We start from the raw sequence: 16,652 nt of genomic DNA, 5'->3' as shown, positions 1-16,652 counted from the left end.
TTTTAGTTTTTTAAAAATAATTTTTACTAAATGATATTTTTATCCTTAACCGTAACAATAAATTTTAACAATAGATAGGTTTTGAGTTTTTAAATTAATAGATAAAAATTATCATTTCACTAAACTTTGGATGGAAAATAGTCATTCAACCTAATTTTTAATCGTTCTCGTAAGAACCTACCTTGAAATCACAAAGCCTTGGTTGCAGCTTAGGCCAACCGAAAACTTGATTGGTTATGCTGTTTAAGCATTGAATTCAAATCATAAAATTAATATGTTTTCCCAAATTCATCTCTTTTTTTGAAGTCTTTTAATATGTTATTATTTTAATCTCAATAAGTTTCCAATGAAAAGCAAATAAAACTATGTGTTTTTATTTTAAGTATATAAATATATTTACTTTAATATTTATTATTATATAATTAAATAATTTAAATTAAAAATAAAATAATTACATAATATATGATTATATATATATATAAAATAAATATGTGTATAATATTACTCTTAATAAAATCGATTATATTAGGTTTTGAAGTCATTTAAGTAGTAAATGGCGCATTATACAGCCCATTTTTCTGTGCCCAAGCCTTTGAAGGTGTCCAAATGACGCATTTGGACTAAAGAATTTTGGATTGTTTCTAACATCTAATCTCTAAAATCTTTCTCTCAATTATTTTTCAATTTCCTTCAAATCAGAGTCAAATCAATGGAAAGACACCAATTAATGTTGTCTCAAAACTGGTTCATAAGGTTGCTCGTAAAGACATAAAATTTTGGTGGGTTTTTGAATTATAAATTTCAAATCTATCAAAACAACTAAATATAAAAAAATATCGCATCTCATTGCAACTTTTCCATCACTAATTGATATAGACTTCAAGAGTTTTGCGTAAGATAAATTTATAATAGTAATAATTAAAAGTTAAAAAGATCCATGTAAGTTTACTATATGTGCAATGAGAATAAATAATTTCAAACATTCGAGAGAAGGTAGAGAGAATGAAAACAGAATAGTTATATTAACAGGACATTAAAGTCCCCCTAAATAAGATACTCTTGATGGATGTAACATTCACTTTCATTTGAATTCAAGTTACATCTATAATTTGGGCTAATCCTAATCTTAATCTAATTGAATTTGAATAATTTTTCTTTTTAAAGAATCTTGTATAAAAACTAACAAGAGGAAAAGGAAAAACAAATGATGAAACAACAATAAACACAACAATCACAAAAGTCATATTGGAATACTCTTATACAACACTTATATATATGTAACACCATGAATACAAACATTTTGATCATTAGATTAAACTATGTTAAAAATGTTAACGATGTTTTATTTATGTGAAAATTAATGTTTTTGCTCAGTGGCTGTTATAAAAATATTGTAGCTACATATTAATTAAGATTTTCACATTTTAAATCAAATGAGAAAATATTGCATACCAAATTTGTCTAGTTTGAATTTAATATCAATATAATAACTTTTTTTTGAAAAAAAAAAAACCTTATTTGAGTCAGACTATTTCTTTCTAGGTTAAACTGATTATATAAATAGGTGAAACCTTGAACCCAATAATCGGTTTCATAATTATTACATCAAATAAGTTAAAAGTTTAATTTTAATATACAAATATCAAGATCAAACTTTTGATGTAACCCACTAATAGAAATAATTAAGTAATCAATAACAATAAAATATATGTATATATTTTTGTACTCAATTTTGATACTCAGATGATACGTCATTATGTAATTAAATTATTTTAATTAAAAAAATGTAAGATTCTAATTTCATGATAACGCATCATTTGTATACTCAAATTGTGTATAAAAAATGTGTATATATAATATTGTTCAAATAATAAACTAGAATATTGAACTTTAAAACCAAAATACAATGATTTACTTAAAATATCTAATGGTTTATTTAGTTTAAAATCACTTAAAAAAGTAAGTCCATCACAAAATTTATGCATATATAAGATGATACTCACTTGGTAAAATTTTTTATTCTTTGTTTTGCAGTATTAGTAAAGTAGAAGACTGTGAGAACACAAGGGAAGTATATACCCATTTTGTTGTGTTTTCCAGGCCATTGTAAGTGTTTATCTTGATGGTTTCTCTTCATTTCCATGATTGCTTTAATTTTTTTATATTATGCAAATTATTAATGTAGTTTCTATAATGTCCAACATATTTGTTGACGATTCCGGAATGATAGTTCAAGTCTTTTATACTGATATATCAAGATTAAACTGTTGATTTACCTAATTCAATATTTGGTTTTGTCCCAAAGGCTCATAGAGAAGGCACCATCCTTTTTGCCCAGAGGAGAGCTGGGGGCTTAGGGTTGATGGCTGGCAAAGGGTTCTTAATATATACTACAATGCAATTCTTGGAAATGATTTTTATGTAAGCTAAAATGTAATTTCACAACACAATTAATTCATAAAATAGAGTTCTAAACAAAACTGTTTGTTCATTTTGATACAAATTGATGAAGAAATGATTGATTATCGATTTTTGGAGCAAGTCTTCCTTCCTAGGTTTCAAACCTACCCTTTTATTTTATCATTCACAATAAAAGGTTAATTGGGTCCTCAATAAAAAGCATATCGGGCTATTTTCAAATGATCACATTGAGCTCATAAAACAAATTTTTTTTGAATTATATATTCATTCGGTTTTATATTAAATGATCAAAAAACTTAATCAATACATTTCTACATTTTTTCAACAATTTAGGTTGGAAATATCGAACAAACAAAGAATGTCACTGTCATGCTTGCGCTCATATTCATTTTGGCTCCACCCTGGCCTAGCTTCTTCAGTGACAATCTTGAAATAATTAAGGAATTCACCTCTCCTCATGATCTCAATTATTCTAGATACTGTGCTAGTTGATTTGCACGTAATTTGTATCATCATCTAAACTTTATGATAACATAAAAAAATTATAAAAAAAGATACTTGAGTGAAAGTGAGAGGCAAACAGTATTATCATATGAAACAAAGGAGATGAAAAATCTAAAGGATATCCTTTGAGTTTTGAATCTTCCCCCTGCCGACACACACCGACCAACCCTTTCCCTCTTCATTTAACCTATCTCCTCAAAAAGGTACTGCTATTAAAGACTTGAAACTTCCTCAAAAACGAAGAAAAGTCCTTGTGGTGGGTTGACGTTGATAGGATCAGTACGTGGAGAAACCTCTGGTCTTTAATTAAAGACTTGAAACTTCCTCTTTAACTTTTGTTAGCTTGTCCCTATTACGTGGCTCCTCCTTCTTGACACTCCAAACTACAATTCACACTATGAAGCTGAAGGGTAGGGTATTACGATTTGGTTTCAAACCGACGAATTGACTTAGTTTTAAAGTAATGAATGTACAGGTTAAGATCAACCGTGACAGAACTTGGGATGGACACCCCATGTAAACAATAATGTAAGCCTTTGAATCCCAGGTAATACTTTTAAGATTATCCTTTTTTTTTTCAAACGAGAAATCCCAACTAAGTGTTTGAGTTGATCTTCTAAACAATAATGTATGCCTTTGAATCTCATATAATACTTCAAGATTATCATATTTTTCTGTAACGAGGAATCCCAATTAAATATTTGAGTTAGATTATTTTGTAGGAGTTGAATTAATCACTGTATTATACCAAATAAGTTAAAATTTTAATTTTAATATATTATTAAAAATAATTCAAATGTATAATCTCTTGTAGATAAAATCCCTTTCATTTTCTTTCAAGGTATTTACATCCTTGTTTATTATTGTTATTATTATTATATTATCAAAGGCTTGTATGAATACCAGCGCATCAACATCTGTGGTGTTAATTTATATGTGAAGATCATGTGAGGATAAGGAGCTCTTGGAACTTTCTGGTGTGATTTGTCAAATCAAGGCCAAAAGACTATTTACCACACAATTTTGGTAAGAAGACAATATATATTAAAGACAGATGAAAAACTTAAATACTTATTTAAATTTTAATTTGTTATAATATACTTATAAATTTTATATTGAGATTAAGAGATAAAATCATTAATTTATCAGTAATATTAAAATAATTAAAATTATATTTCTTTTTTTTTTTTAACTAATAATTTTTTCATGATTAAGTTTTGAAAATTTTATTTTTTCCTCTAGGATATCAAACTTGAAATCTAACAACTCTCTTCAATAAACGGTGGTGAAGGCATCATCTAGACGACGAACGACAAGCTTCGTCCTTTGCCGGACAATGACGATGCCTTCGTCCATCAAAGGAAGTGAAGAAAAAACCTATGGATTTGTAGGGAACAAGTCACTTTTCAAACTTAAGGTATGAGGGGAAATGTTATTTTCAAAACTTAGGGAGAAAATAAAATAAAATAATATATTTTTTAATACTATTATTAAATAATAGTTTTACTCTTATATTTAATGGTAATTTTAACGAAAGCTTAGGGATAGAGAGGTGTTTGGGTTTTTAGTCTACCGTAAATATACTGTTGAGATTGAACTAAAACTTAGAGGGAAAATAGTCCTTTAGTCCTCAAATCGATGATGAACTCCCCTATTTGCTAGTATTTATGCTTTACGTTATTAAGTTTTTATGAATGAACAATGATGGAAGGATGATTATGATAATGTATTGAGCTATATTAAGCCAATAAAACTATACGTACTCATTTAAATATATAAATATATAAATATATATATATATATATATATATATATATATTTATGTATATCATTACGTGATTTAGTGATTTAGAATTTAAAATATAATAAGAGTTAATCACATAATAACACATATAAATATATACATATTTATGTTTCTAAAATGAGCACCGCTAGCATTGCTCATATTAAGGCCAAAAGACTATTTCCCTCGAAAGGTTGTCAAAAAGATAAATTTTCATCATTTAAATTTAAAAAAAAAAATCAGTTTTTCATTTATTCTTCACTTATATTAGTGAATTTCATTAAATGAAAAGCATAAAAATTATTTTACGTAGATTTTTCTATTTTGTTGTCTTTATTTTTTATTTTTTCTTTTTAAAATGATGTATATTTGAGGCAAATTCAATTTTCAAAAATATTTGAAGTGTTACTAAAATTTTTAAAAAGGGTTTGGAAAATTCAAAAAAGTTTGGGGTTTTTCAAATTTCACGTACCCCTTAATAATTTAAAATATAACAATTATATCTTAAAGAATTACACAAAACTAATTTAAATCAACACATGTAGATTAGTAATTTGATATTTATATTAAATATTAATGATAATTTTATGATTTTGATAAAAAGACAAAACTATTATCCAAAAAAATCAAATATAATTCATTTAAAAGGTATAAAACAAATGAAAATTTAATTTTTAAAACTTTAAAAATAAAAAATTCTCGTTTTATCTTACCTTTGGTGGGAAATAATCCTTTGACCTATAATTAATAATATCTAATTCGTATGAAAAAAACATAACAATCTTTTAGTCAACCAAATCACGTGTAAATTAAATAATTTTTCAAGAAAAATTAATATTATATGTATATATGTACATATATACATACATATACATATATATATATATATATATACATATATATATATAATCACATAATTAGATATTATTTTATTATTGATTTAAAATCATTCAGTTATATAATACTACGTTTATAGATATACATATTTATATACCGAAAATACATTCATATAGTTTTATTGTCCAAAAAAATGTTTGAATTTACGATCCCAAAATCAAATATAATATGACTTTGAGTACAAATAGAGAGTATATAATTAATATCATACAATATCAAGTAAAACAAACGTAATAGAGATTTAAATTCATTTTTTTTTAAAAAGTTTTAATATTTTTATTAATTTTGTTAACCGTTAAGTCAATTTTATTGATTTTAAACATTTGTATTTTCTTATAATTTCTATATGGTACTTTCTCAATTATTAGCAAATGCCTTCCTAATTTAAAAATTAAAATAAAAACAAAAACAATAGTAAAAAATCGTAGGATATAATATCGTGTAATTATTTCCATATAAAAATTAAATCAAACTAAATTTCTCCAATTATAAACCCTCGTAAAAATATCAGAATTACAATGCCCCCCATAAAATTATTATTCAACATCTCTAACCCAAAACGACAATACCCACTGCAACAGAAACCGCCAACGCCATCAAACTCCCCGGCGTAACAACTGCATTCGCATTTGATGTTGTCGATGTCGGTGGTGACGCAATACTCGCCGGAGTCCCTGATGGTGATGGCGCCCCTGACAGAGGAATACTAGAAGGAGATATGGCCGGCGTAGATGATCCAGGTGCCTGCGCTGGGCTCCCAGTAGAAGGAGATATCGGAAAATTAGACGGTGTCGGCGCTAGCACTGGACCCCCAGCCTTTGGAGATGGCGCCTCTGACGGAGGAATACCAGAAGGAGATATTGCCCTCGTAGACGGTCCAGGTGCCTGCGCTGGGCCCCCAGTAGAAGGAGATATCGGCAACTTAGACGGTGTCGGCGCTAGCACTGGACCCCCAGCCTTTGGAGATGGCGCCTCTGACGGAGGAATACCAGAAGGAGATATTGCCCTCGTAGACGGTCCAGGTGCCTGCGCTGGGCCCCCAGTAGAAGGAGATATCGGCAACTTAGACGGTGTCGGCGCTAGCACTGGACCCCCAGCCTTTGGAGATGGCGCCTCTGACGGAGGAATACCAGAAGGAGATATTGCCCTCGTAGACGGTCCAGGTGCCTGCGCTGGGCCCCCAGTAGAAGGGGATATCGGCAACTTAGACGGTGCCGGCGCTAGCACTGGACCCCCAGCCTTTGGAGACAGCGATGGAGTCACAGCAGGTGAATTACCACCATATGGCGACGGAGATGGTGATTTAGGAGATGAGGCCGCAGGTGACTGTGAAGGCGACACATAAGGGGACAGGGAGGGAACTGGAGAGTAAGGTTTAGGGGGCAAAGTTGGAGCTGGAGAAACTTTTGGTGATTGCGATGGTGCAACCGAAGGTAAAGGCGGCAACTGCGGCGGAGTATAGGTGGGAGGCATCGCAAAAGGCGGAGCATAGGAGGGAACTGGAGAGTAAGGTTTAGGGGGCCGAGCTGGAGAAACTTTTGGTGATTGCGGTGGCGGAGCATAGGTGGGAGGCATCGCAAACGGTGGCGTTTTAAGATGAAGAACAACCACGATCAATTTTTGCCCCTTTTGACAATTGTCAACTACTCCACTGATGAAATAGAACGGCCCTGAACGATCCAACATGAACTCTGATTCACCGTCTTCCATTTTCTTCAAAGGCTGTTTCGTGCTACAGTTAAAGTAATCATCCTTCTTCACTAGCAACACAGAATCTTTTCCCTTTTTATATTTAAAATCTAAAACAAACAAAATAAACCAAATCATTCGCCAAATTTGATGATTTAAAAAAAAAAAAAAAGAACATGATCAAAGACTTACAGAGAGTGTCGTTCACTTTGAAACGATTTCTCTCAGCCCAGAGATTGTAGCTCTCAGAGGGGGATTCAACCCAGCCTTGTTTTCCACCAACGAAGAACTTGAAAGCCTGAGACGAACAAACAAAGCAAGAAAACAAAACCAAGAAAAGAGAAAGAGCTTTGTGAAACTCCATTGCTGAAGATAACGTGAGGGAGAAGGTAGCAATGCAGAAATGAGGCAAAAGACGGTAATTTATAGTGATGAAAGCGATATGAAACAGAAACTTGACAGAAAATCTTGAAAAGGGAAAAACTTTTTGGGAAGTTAAATTGAAGGATTTACGAAAATTGAAGGTGGTGAACCCTGGAATTATACAGACACAGTTTAACGTTTGAAGAAATGATGGCAACAGTACAGTAGAGTAAAGCGTGTGAAGTAAATGAGTTTGGTACGTGTGAATCTCGTGTTTAGGCACAAAATGATGGGATATATAGACACGTGGCTAAATCTTAGAACATGAACGTTGGTTAAGCGTTTAATGCTGTGACCAACACTGGGTAGGTTGAGAAGATGGCTTGATTTATTATTCTTACACAATTTCCAAACAAACTATTGGCAAGTAAGATTTTCCCTATTACATCATGTGGAGTTAAGCTCGATTCGAAAATGATAATTCAATTCGAATAAAATTTTTTGTTATAAAAAAAATTTATCAAGAGAGTAAAGTAATTCAATCAAATTTTATGATTACATTTTTTATATATAATTCAAATTTATTGATAATATATTATTATATAATCGAATAATTTTAAATTGAAGATAATATAATATCTAATAATATGATGATATATTATTTATATACCCAAATTATATATAAAAAAATATGTAAACATAAAATTGCTCATCTCAAAATGCCGAGTTTTCACTTCTAAAGTTAATATTTTTTCATCTTTTATCGTATACTTAGTGGTGCTAAATATTATTTAGGGTAACTTAGATATATTGAAAAGACAAAAATATCTTTAATTTTTTTAATATTAATAAAAGATAAATAATGTTTTATTTTTAAATTTTTATTAAATATGTTTTAACACTTATTTTATAAAAAAATAAGTTTTAAAATCTAAAACAATTTAGATTAAAATTTAGGCTATTTAGGGATTTTTTTTTTTTCAAATGAAGGTAAAAGTCTAAGTAATAAAATCAAAGCTGGTGAGAGAGCACAATTTATTTGTAGTTTAAAAATTAATCTCATAATAATTATATATTCTTAAGTAGGCAAAAATGCACTTTGACGCTTCTCTCTCTTTTTTTTTTTTTTTGTTTTTTGTTTTTTAATAATCAACCCATTTGAATTAAAACACTATTTGTTGAGACCATATTAAATAAAATAAATTTTTAATTTAGTGATTGATTTTATAATTAGATAAATTAAAATTTTAATTTTAATATATCGTTAAATAAAACCTAAATTTATATTTTTTTATATATAAAATCTCTTATTTTACCGTCTAAATTATTCATTGGGATGAGGTTTCGATGCGGAGAAAACATTAGAAAATTTCATATGAAATGTGAACGTTGATTAAGTAACTAATGCTTTGACAAATGTGGGGTAGGGTGGAGCCTTTGATGATCCATGATTGTGATGATCATGTAATGCAATGAAGATTTGATTTATATGTGTATTAAAATCATTTTAATTGATTACAAGTAATTTATTGTTTTTGCTTTTGTAACTCCTAAAACAACGCAAAATGATGTAGGGATGGGCACGTTTATCATCCAAAATGAATAAAGAGTGCAAGAATTGATACAACATATTCGAATCCGAACAAATTTCCTAAGCGTAAAGTTATATATATATATATTTTAAACATAATTTAAATATACAGATAATATATTATAATATAATTATATTTTATTTTATTTTTTATTTAATATAATGACATATCAGATAAATATTTAAATTATATATAAAATATATATGTATATGTATAATTTTTAAATGCACAATAAATTCATTGAATGATTGCACACCAACTCTTTTTTGAAAACTTTATAACAAACTTATTAATTAATAAATTAAATTCAAAATAACTGATAAATTTAAAGTCCTTAGAAGAAAATAATGAAGAGAAAGAGGTATCTTGAGTAGGGCTGGACTCGAGCCGAGCCAACTCGAACTCGAGCTCGGTTCGAGCCCAAAACGAGTCGGGCTCTGCTCGGCTCGATCGAGCTCGAGCTGGCTCGAGTTGGCTTGGTATATTTTTTTTAATTTTTTTTAAATTTTTTTATACAAAACGACGTCGTTTTGATCCATATATATATACAAAACGGTGTCATTTTGATATGAAAAACGAGCCGAGCCGAGCCATTACCGAGCCGAGCCAAAAACGAGTCGAGCCGAGTTTGGCTCGAGTCGAGCTCAAGCCGAACTCGAGCCGGCCATTAAAAAACCGAGCCGAGCCAGAGCTCGGCTCGGCTCGAATCCAGCCCTAATCTTGAGCAGTTTTACGCAGTGAAGTTATGTTGAAATCTAGTTTTCCAGCCTGGGTTCAAGTCTTAATAACATATTAAAATCAAACTCTTAATATATTTAATTTAGTAATTATAAAACCGGTCATTAAACCCAATATATCTAATTTAGTAATTTAAATACATAATTAGACATATAAATAATATATTATTATGTGATTAGATTATTTTAAATTAAAAATAAAGTAATATTCAATCATACGATAACACATCGTTTGTGTATATAATTATATATTCAAACTGTGTACATATAATATTACTCTAACAAATATATGTTGTGGGTGAGAACATGGTAATTGAAGCGTATATAAAAAATTTAATTTTCTGTATCGTATATCGTATATCATAGTGTATCATCGGATCATAATAAATAGTAAAAAAATCTGATCACTACATCATCCTCTTATAATATGCACGCAATAACCCCTAAAATTCTAAAAGTTCTCAGATAAACCCTTGACATGTCATGATTTCTTAAAAAAGATATATCGATTTGTATCGACAATATATATCGTATCATATAATACATTCATCAGATTGATAATTTTCAGTATATTTTAAAGTACGTATCGTTTTTCACCTGTATCATATCAAAAAGTATATATCATGTATCATATGCTAGTAATAACCATGATGGCAAATACTGTCAAAGGGTCTAAACTGCCATTGAAATACACTTCCCATGACGGCGCAACAAATGCCCGCACAATTCAATTGAATCAAATCAGCTACTCCCGCAGGAGAATCTGTAATATAACATAAAATCAGATGAAATCTATTCAAAAGTCATTTTTTGTTCTTCCACTCGACACAATATATCGGAAAAATTGGAAGAACTTAAGAGTCTTCCACAACTCAAGCATTAGGCGTTTCAGGTGCAGGCCAATTGTATGTAGCCCAAGGTAAAAACTCATAGTTATCAAAGGCGTTGAGGCGAAGCTTTACTCAAGGTAATGTCATTGCCTTGCGTATTGTCAAGGCAACTAATGGTTTAAAGGCAATCGCCTTTAATACTTTTAGGATGCCTTTAGAGAAGCTTTGGGCATCGGAAAAACACATTTTATTATCACCTAGACTATCTTCAATTGAATTTGAGGGCTAACAACAATTCCTTAACAATATTCGACAAAGTATTTGGCTTTCCAATAGGTTTTGAGCAATTTTCAATCAGATATGAGAGTTATTAACAATTTTTAAGGTTTTCGATAAGATTTGAGATCGTTCAAGAGATCACTAATGAGTTCTTAGATTATTAAGAAGTCGACCATGAGTTAAAAGGTCGTTGAATTGGTACTATGGTTCAATGGGTGAGGATGCTAGGCTCTCAAATCGGGTATAGAACCATCTCTCCCTCCTGCAGCAACTTTTGCCTCTATCTCTACTTTTGGGTCTTAATCTCGAACTCAAACTGTTGCCTAGCGGTCAGTTCTAAGGTTGCCAAAGAAGTTGTTTGAGAGATTTAAAATCCTCAAATAGGTTACCTATCACTAAACTCTTATATATTTATCAAAGAGGTCTAAGCATAATTACTGGTTGTTAGTCTAATTTAAGACTACTAATGTAGTTGTCAATCAATTTTTATTATTGATGTAATAAAAAGTTATTTTAAATTTAATAGGATTGGGAAAATCTTTAAATGAAAATTTGTTATTGCCTTGAGTTAAAAAACGACGTCTTTGCCCTACCTTTTTTGTCTAGGTAATAAGACCCTCATCACCTTTGACAACTATGGTAAAAATAGGTCCGAGGCACCAAAGATTTCTTCAACAAAGGCCTGTGCTTTGGTGAATCTCCTTGTATTAAAAGAAGGGTCTGAGTTTTACAACCCAAGCAAGAGCCAACTGATCACCAAGCATTCATGTATTTTGAACATTATCTGCTTAATACTTCCTGAAGAATTGCCTTCGCCCTGCAATCAAATTTAACATTTTCATTATCTTCTGTGATAAGTTTCCATGTTTGTATTAGCATACAAGGCAATTGTGATGAAAGAAAAGACGAGGGAAAGAAGAAAAAGGACTTTTGCAGAGAGAGTAAAGAAGTCTCAATGGCATAAACATTTGCAAAGGGGTAAACAAAAAGAAATAAAATGACAAACAACAATGAGATTTTGAGAATATAGAACAACTAAACAGCTGGAGAGATACAAAGCCTGGGTATAAATTACATACCCCAAAAGAATAAAAGCAATATTATATATACCTATTTTGAGAACATAAATAAGTATATATTTATATGTGTTATCAGGTAATTAGGTGTTATTTTAACTTTAATTCAAAATTTTTTAATCACACAGTAACTCATATTAAATGTATATCTATTTCTGTACTCAAAATAGATATGTATAGTTTTATTGAAAACATACTGTTATGTTTAGGAAGAAATTTTTTGTGCTCATAGTTATCAATGAAAAACAAAAAATCCTACCAATTTATCAGTGATTTTCTCTTACAATGCATGACCTAATTCTTTGAAGCATGTACTTGTCTCGTGAATATTCACCCTCTATCGGATATATGGTGACCTATTTTCTGTGCACTGAGAGGTCTGAAGCAGGATCGGGTAGAATGATTACATCACTTGGGGGCATCGTCACCTGTAATCAATTGAAATTTTAAGTGGGTCATCAATTTGTAAACCTCAAATCAAGTTTTTGATGGGCTCACAAAAGAACCAGGGATGATCAAACCTTTTTCTATTTTCATTGCGCAGAACTTTTACAAAGGAGTTTTTGTGCAATTCAAGAACTGAAAACACTTTGCATAAAATCTAATATTATTGAGACGATGAGAAAGTATTTCAAGAGGCAAAACCCTTTATCATTTCTGAGCTATTAGCGGAAGCAAGAACAACTACAAGAACAAGGATGACAGAGAGCTTGAGAGTCACCAGAGTCATGGCATTTTTAGCTCGACTGACATTTCCTGCTCCTAATTCATTTGACACCCTTGTGCTGTAACAAATTCAAGATAAGTTTTGTTAAATTCTACACACAAAATGCGTTAAACAAAGTTCTCATAAGCCATTGACTAACCTTGCAGAAGCACTAAGACCTAAGGCAATCACGCAGGCTAAACCTCCGTGTTCACACTGATGAGAATGAGGATCGATAGTTAGTTTAATAAAAATACGAGGAAGGAAAGAACAGCAAAAGGGATTGAAGCTTACCACATGGCAATCAGTGAAATAGTTACTTCTGGGTTTAGCATCAATCAGATAAGAACACTAAAATATCAAAGGCCTCAAACACAAAGCTGGACAAGTATAAAAAGTAGAGAAGTAAGGGAATCTAATTCCATGGCCTGGCCATAAACATATTCTTTTCCATAAATAAGTGTTGATGTGATTTTTTATCATGAATTAGAACTACGCAATATACAGTATTACACGAGAGGCTATAATAATGTTGACTGGAATTGTGAGTTAATTCTATTATCCATTATATTAATGTATGGTTAATTTTGGAAGAGAATGAATAAAAAAGACACAGTAGATTTTAACGTAGTTTGGCTCACTACTTGAAAGCTTACGTCCGTAGTTCTGTTACGTATTTATCTCTGGGCAACGATTCTAACAAAGTTTCTGTAATGATTATAAAAAAGTGTTGTGTTGTTAGATCTCTAGTGAGTTTGAAGAGTCTCTTGGATGCACCTACATCTTAGTAGGTCCCTTTATCTTTATAAGACAAAAAGATGGAGCTACAATTATATTATATGTATTCAAATATTTCTAATTTAAGTATGATTATATATATTTACTCTTATTCTAATTTGTACAATAATAAGATAAATACATTTGATTTCATAATCCTTATTTGATAGGAGGCAATTATTTTCGCTATAGGCATACGATGAAATAAAAAAATAATATCATAGATGTCAAGGAGTTCAACTGCCTTATAGAGTTGTTCTCATTGTCTTTGAGTGATGAAACTTCTATTTGCATTATCTTGATCTATTGGTAGATGATGCATTTGGTTGTTATCCTTGTAGTTTATCCCTGGGTAATCATGTTTTGTGTGTTGATTTTTATGAGTTAAGACAAAGATAAGTTTTGCTTTATAACAATTGTCTCATAATTTCCAAAGTGTAAGACTTCAAAATTCTTCTCCTTTTTGCAGAATTAGCATGTGGAGAGTTGGGGTAAGTTTGCAATGTATAGTTATTAATGCGTTGTATACCAATACAAAGATTCGTGTCGCCAAGGACTCTTGTTGAGATTATTTTGCATCCGTCATTAGATTGATGAGACATATTGTAGTTTTAATTTAGACAGTTTGGATTGCTTCTTACCTAATTTGGATTTGCCTATAAAAGTACAACGATGATCATCCTTTTGTCTAAATTTTTAATTTTCTAAAACTTTCGATGTTCAGACTTTCAATGTGGTTTGATGTTCGTTTCTCTTTTATAAATACTAACATAATCTGTTTGTTGAGTCAATCCTTTGAAATTCATTACCAAAGAGTTATCTACACCCAATGTAGCTCTTTTGTCCGCATTCTAATTTGGTGTGTGGGTAAATGATGTGTCTCATCGTTATCTTTATAGCTTATTGTTGGTAGTTATTTCTTAAGTGTCGATTCTTGTGAGTTTAGGTAAAGAGTTTTCCTGTATAACAATAAATATGGTAGAACAAGTATGGTTGCAAGTCAAGACGATAAAATCAAGGAGAAGATCAGTTAAATAGATAGAAAAATCGGGTACACTTACCACGACATTGCTGCGGAAGGCAGACCAAGTTTTAAGCATGCAAGGATAAAACTGAATGATTCAAATGTAAATCCTTTCCATGTATGCTCAAACTTCTTTGCACAAAGAACATAGAAAGACAACAAAAGGGTCGATATCCAGAAAGAAATAGAAGCTGCCAATGGAGCTCCCTTGAAAACAAGGGATGTTTTATAAACTAAAGCATACGCAACACCGATATGAATGCCCATTGTTAGAGCTGAGAACAAGGCCAATGGCTTAACGATGGATTGTGTTTGAAGAAACCGTAAGAGGTTCTGCAAAATGCCATATGCCAATAGACCAAGGATGAGATATCTCATATAGAAAGCCGCTTGTTTGGCAATGATGGGATCTTGATGAAAAAATTTTAAGTATATGTTTTGTATGGAACCAAATGACGGATATAATAATTGAGAAGAAGAGTGAAATGACTCAAGATGCTTGTAGATATATTCCCAGCATTCTGTATAATCTAGCACCGAATCCTTGACAACAAAGTGTTTCGAGTGCTCCACTTAATCCTGTCTATAACAAGAACATAGAAATTTAATCCATACAAGTTTTATGATCAAACCCGAAAAAAAAAAAAAACATAGAGTATGTTTCTGAAAAATTGCTTGTAGTCATGAATAGTAAGGGTAGATGTGGACCGAGTTGAACCTGAACATCCTATGACTTGAGTTCGTCAAACAAATATTAAAGATGATTTAAGTTTGGTTTGAATGAAAGTGAGTTGATTTAAATTTAACTCAAATTTATAATTCGAATCTATGTTTCAAATTTATTATTCAAATTCATGACATTGATAAAACGACGATGTTTAACAATTACTTAATATAATTCAAATTGAGCCACGAGCTAAGTTCGAATTGAATGAATCATCTACTCAATTCATAAGCCAAACCAAGTTAAATTCTCTCTAACTCAAATTCAGTTTGGTTTAAAAGTCAAACCTCCTAACTCAAATTCGATTCAAGTTTCTTAATCAACTTTCGAATCCAAACCAGTTCAATTCAGGTCCAACCCTAATGAATACGTATAAGAAAATTTGTGGTGCTTAAGTTACCAAGAGAGCAAAGCCAGTGACAAAGACCCAAGAATTGGCAAGGGTGGCCCCAGCAAGCTCAAGTTTCCACAGTTGGCCAGCAGATATGACCGACACAGTAGTAATGGCGTAATATACCACATTAATAAGAATCATGGGCAGTGAAAACAAAGTTTGATTCTAGGCTTCTTCCGAGTCCAAAACTTTCTTCCTCCATCTTCCCCGGCTGGTTTCTTCTCCATCTCGATCACCAGTAGCTTTTATTTTTTTAAAAATCATCATGATTCATGTTAGCTTCGAATTGATCATAATATAAGCTAGCATCTAATGGCGATAATTCAATATTAAAAATTGCATAAAAATACTTATAAATGAAAACATTAGGGTTAGTAAAATTAATAGAATATTAGAACTTTCAGAAAAAAAAAAAAAAAAACTTGTATTTGAGCATAATTACTTTAAAAAGAAAAAAAAAAACTTGTGAATGGGTTTAAAAGACCCACATTGAACCATACATAATCATAAAGCATTTTGACCATCATAAACTTGAGAAAAAAAATTTTACTCAATTCACCAACAGAAAATTAAAGGAAAGCATTTCATGTCAACAAATACCATTGGCTAGAAAATAGAAGAGTTTCATTAGCACAATATGTTTGATGCATTGAACAACTAAGAGACATACCAGGATTCATATTAGAGTCCATAATTTTAAGGGTTCGCACTTGCACTTCCAATCAATCTCCCAAAATCCAAGAAAGTTTAATGGGTTAGGATTTTTTTTTTTTAAAGTTCATAAATATTGAGATTGTCTTGGTCCTACATTCTTTATTTATTAGATTTGTTAAGGGTCTTTTCTTAATAAATAGGT

General features: G+C 30.9%; 1 protein-coding gene and 2 pseudogenes across 2 annotated transcripts; 1 reads left to right on the top strand and 2 right to left on the bottom strand.

Annotated features, from left to right (window-relative positions):
* LOC123201707 overlaps positions 1–2,913 on the top strand; it is a 5,610-nt pseudogene extending 2,697 nt beyond the window's left edge.
* A 3,117-nt stretch (positions 2,914–6,030) lies between these two features.
* Positions 6,031–7,822, bottom strand: LOC123202405 (early nodulin-like protein 2). Of its 2 annotated transcripts, XM_044618333.1 has the most exons (3): positions 7,487–7,822; positions 6,845–7,404; positions 6,031–6,703 (listed from the first exon to the last, which is right to left on the bottom strand). In XM_044618333.1, the coding sequence occupies exons 1-3, from the start codon at positions 7,656–7,658 to the stop codon at positions 6,155–6,157; spliced, it is 1,281 nt and encodes a 426-aa protein (XP_044474268.1). In that variant the 5' UTR covers positions 7,659–7,822; the 3' UTR covers positions 6,031–6,154. The 2 variants fall into 2 exon arrangements, with proteins under 2 accessions (XP_044474268.1, XP_044474267.1); XM_044618332.1 differs by having other exon boundaries at positions 6,031–7,404; positions 7,487–7,820.
* Positions 7,823–12,435: 4,613 nt separating this feature from the next.
* LOC123201706 lies at positions 12,436–16,063 on the bottom strand (annotated as a pseudogene).
* Positions 16,064–16,652: the final 589 nt, after the last annotated feature.

Source organism: Mangifera indica, chromosome 18, assembly GCF_011075055.1.
Source record: "Mangifera indica cultivar Alphonso chromosome 18, CATAS_Mindica_2.1, whole genome shotgun sequence".
Lineage (NCBI taxonomy): Eukaryota > Viridiplantae > Streptophyta > Magnoliopsida > Sapindales > Anacardiaceae > Mangifera > Mangifera indica.
This window is presented reverse-complemented; position numbering and strand designations above follow the sequence as displayed.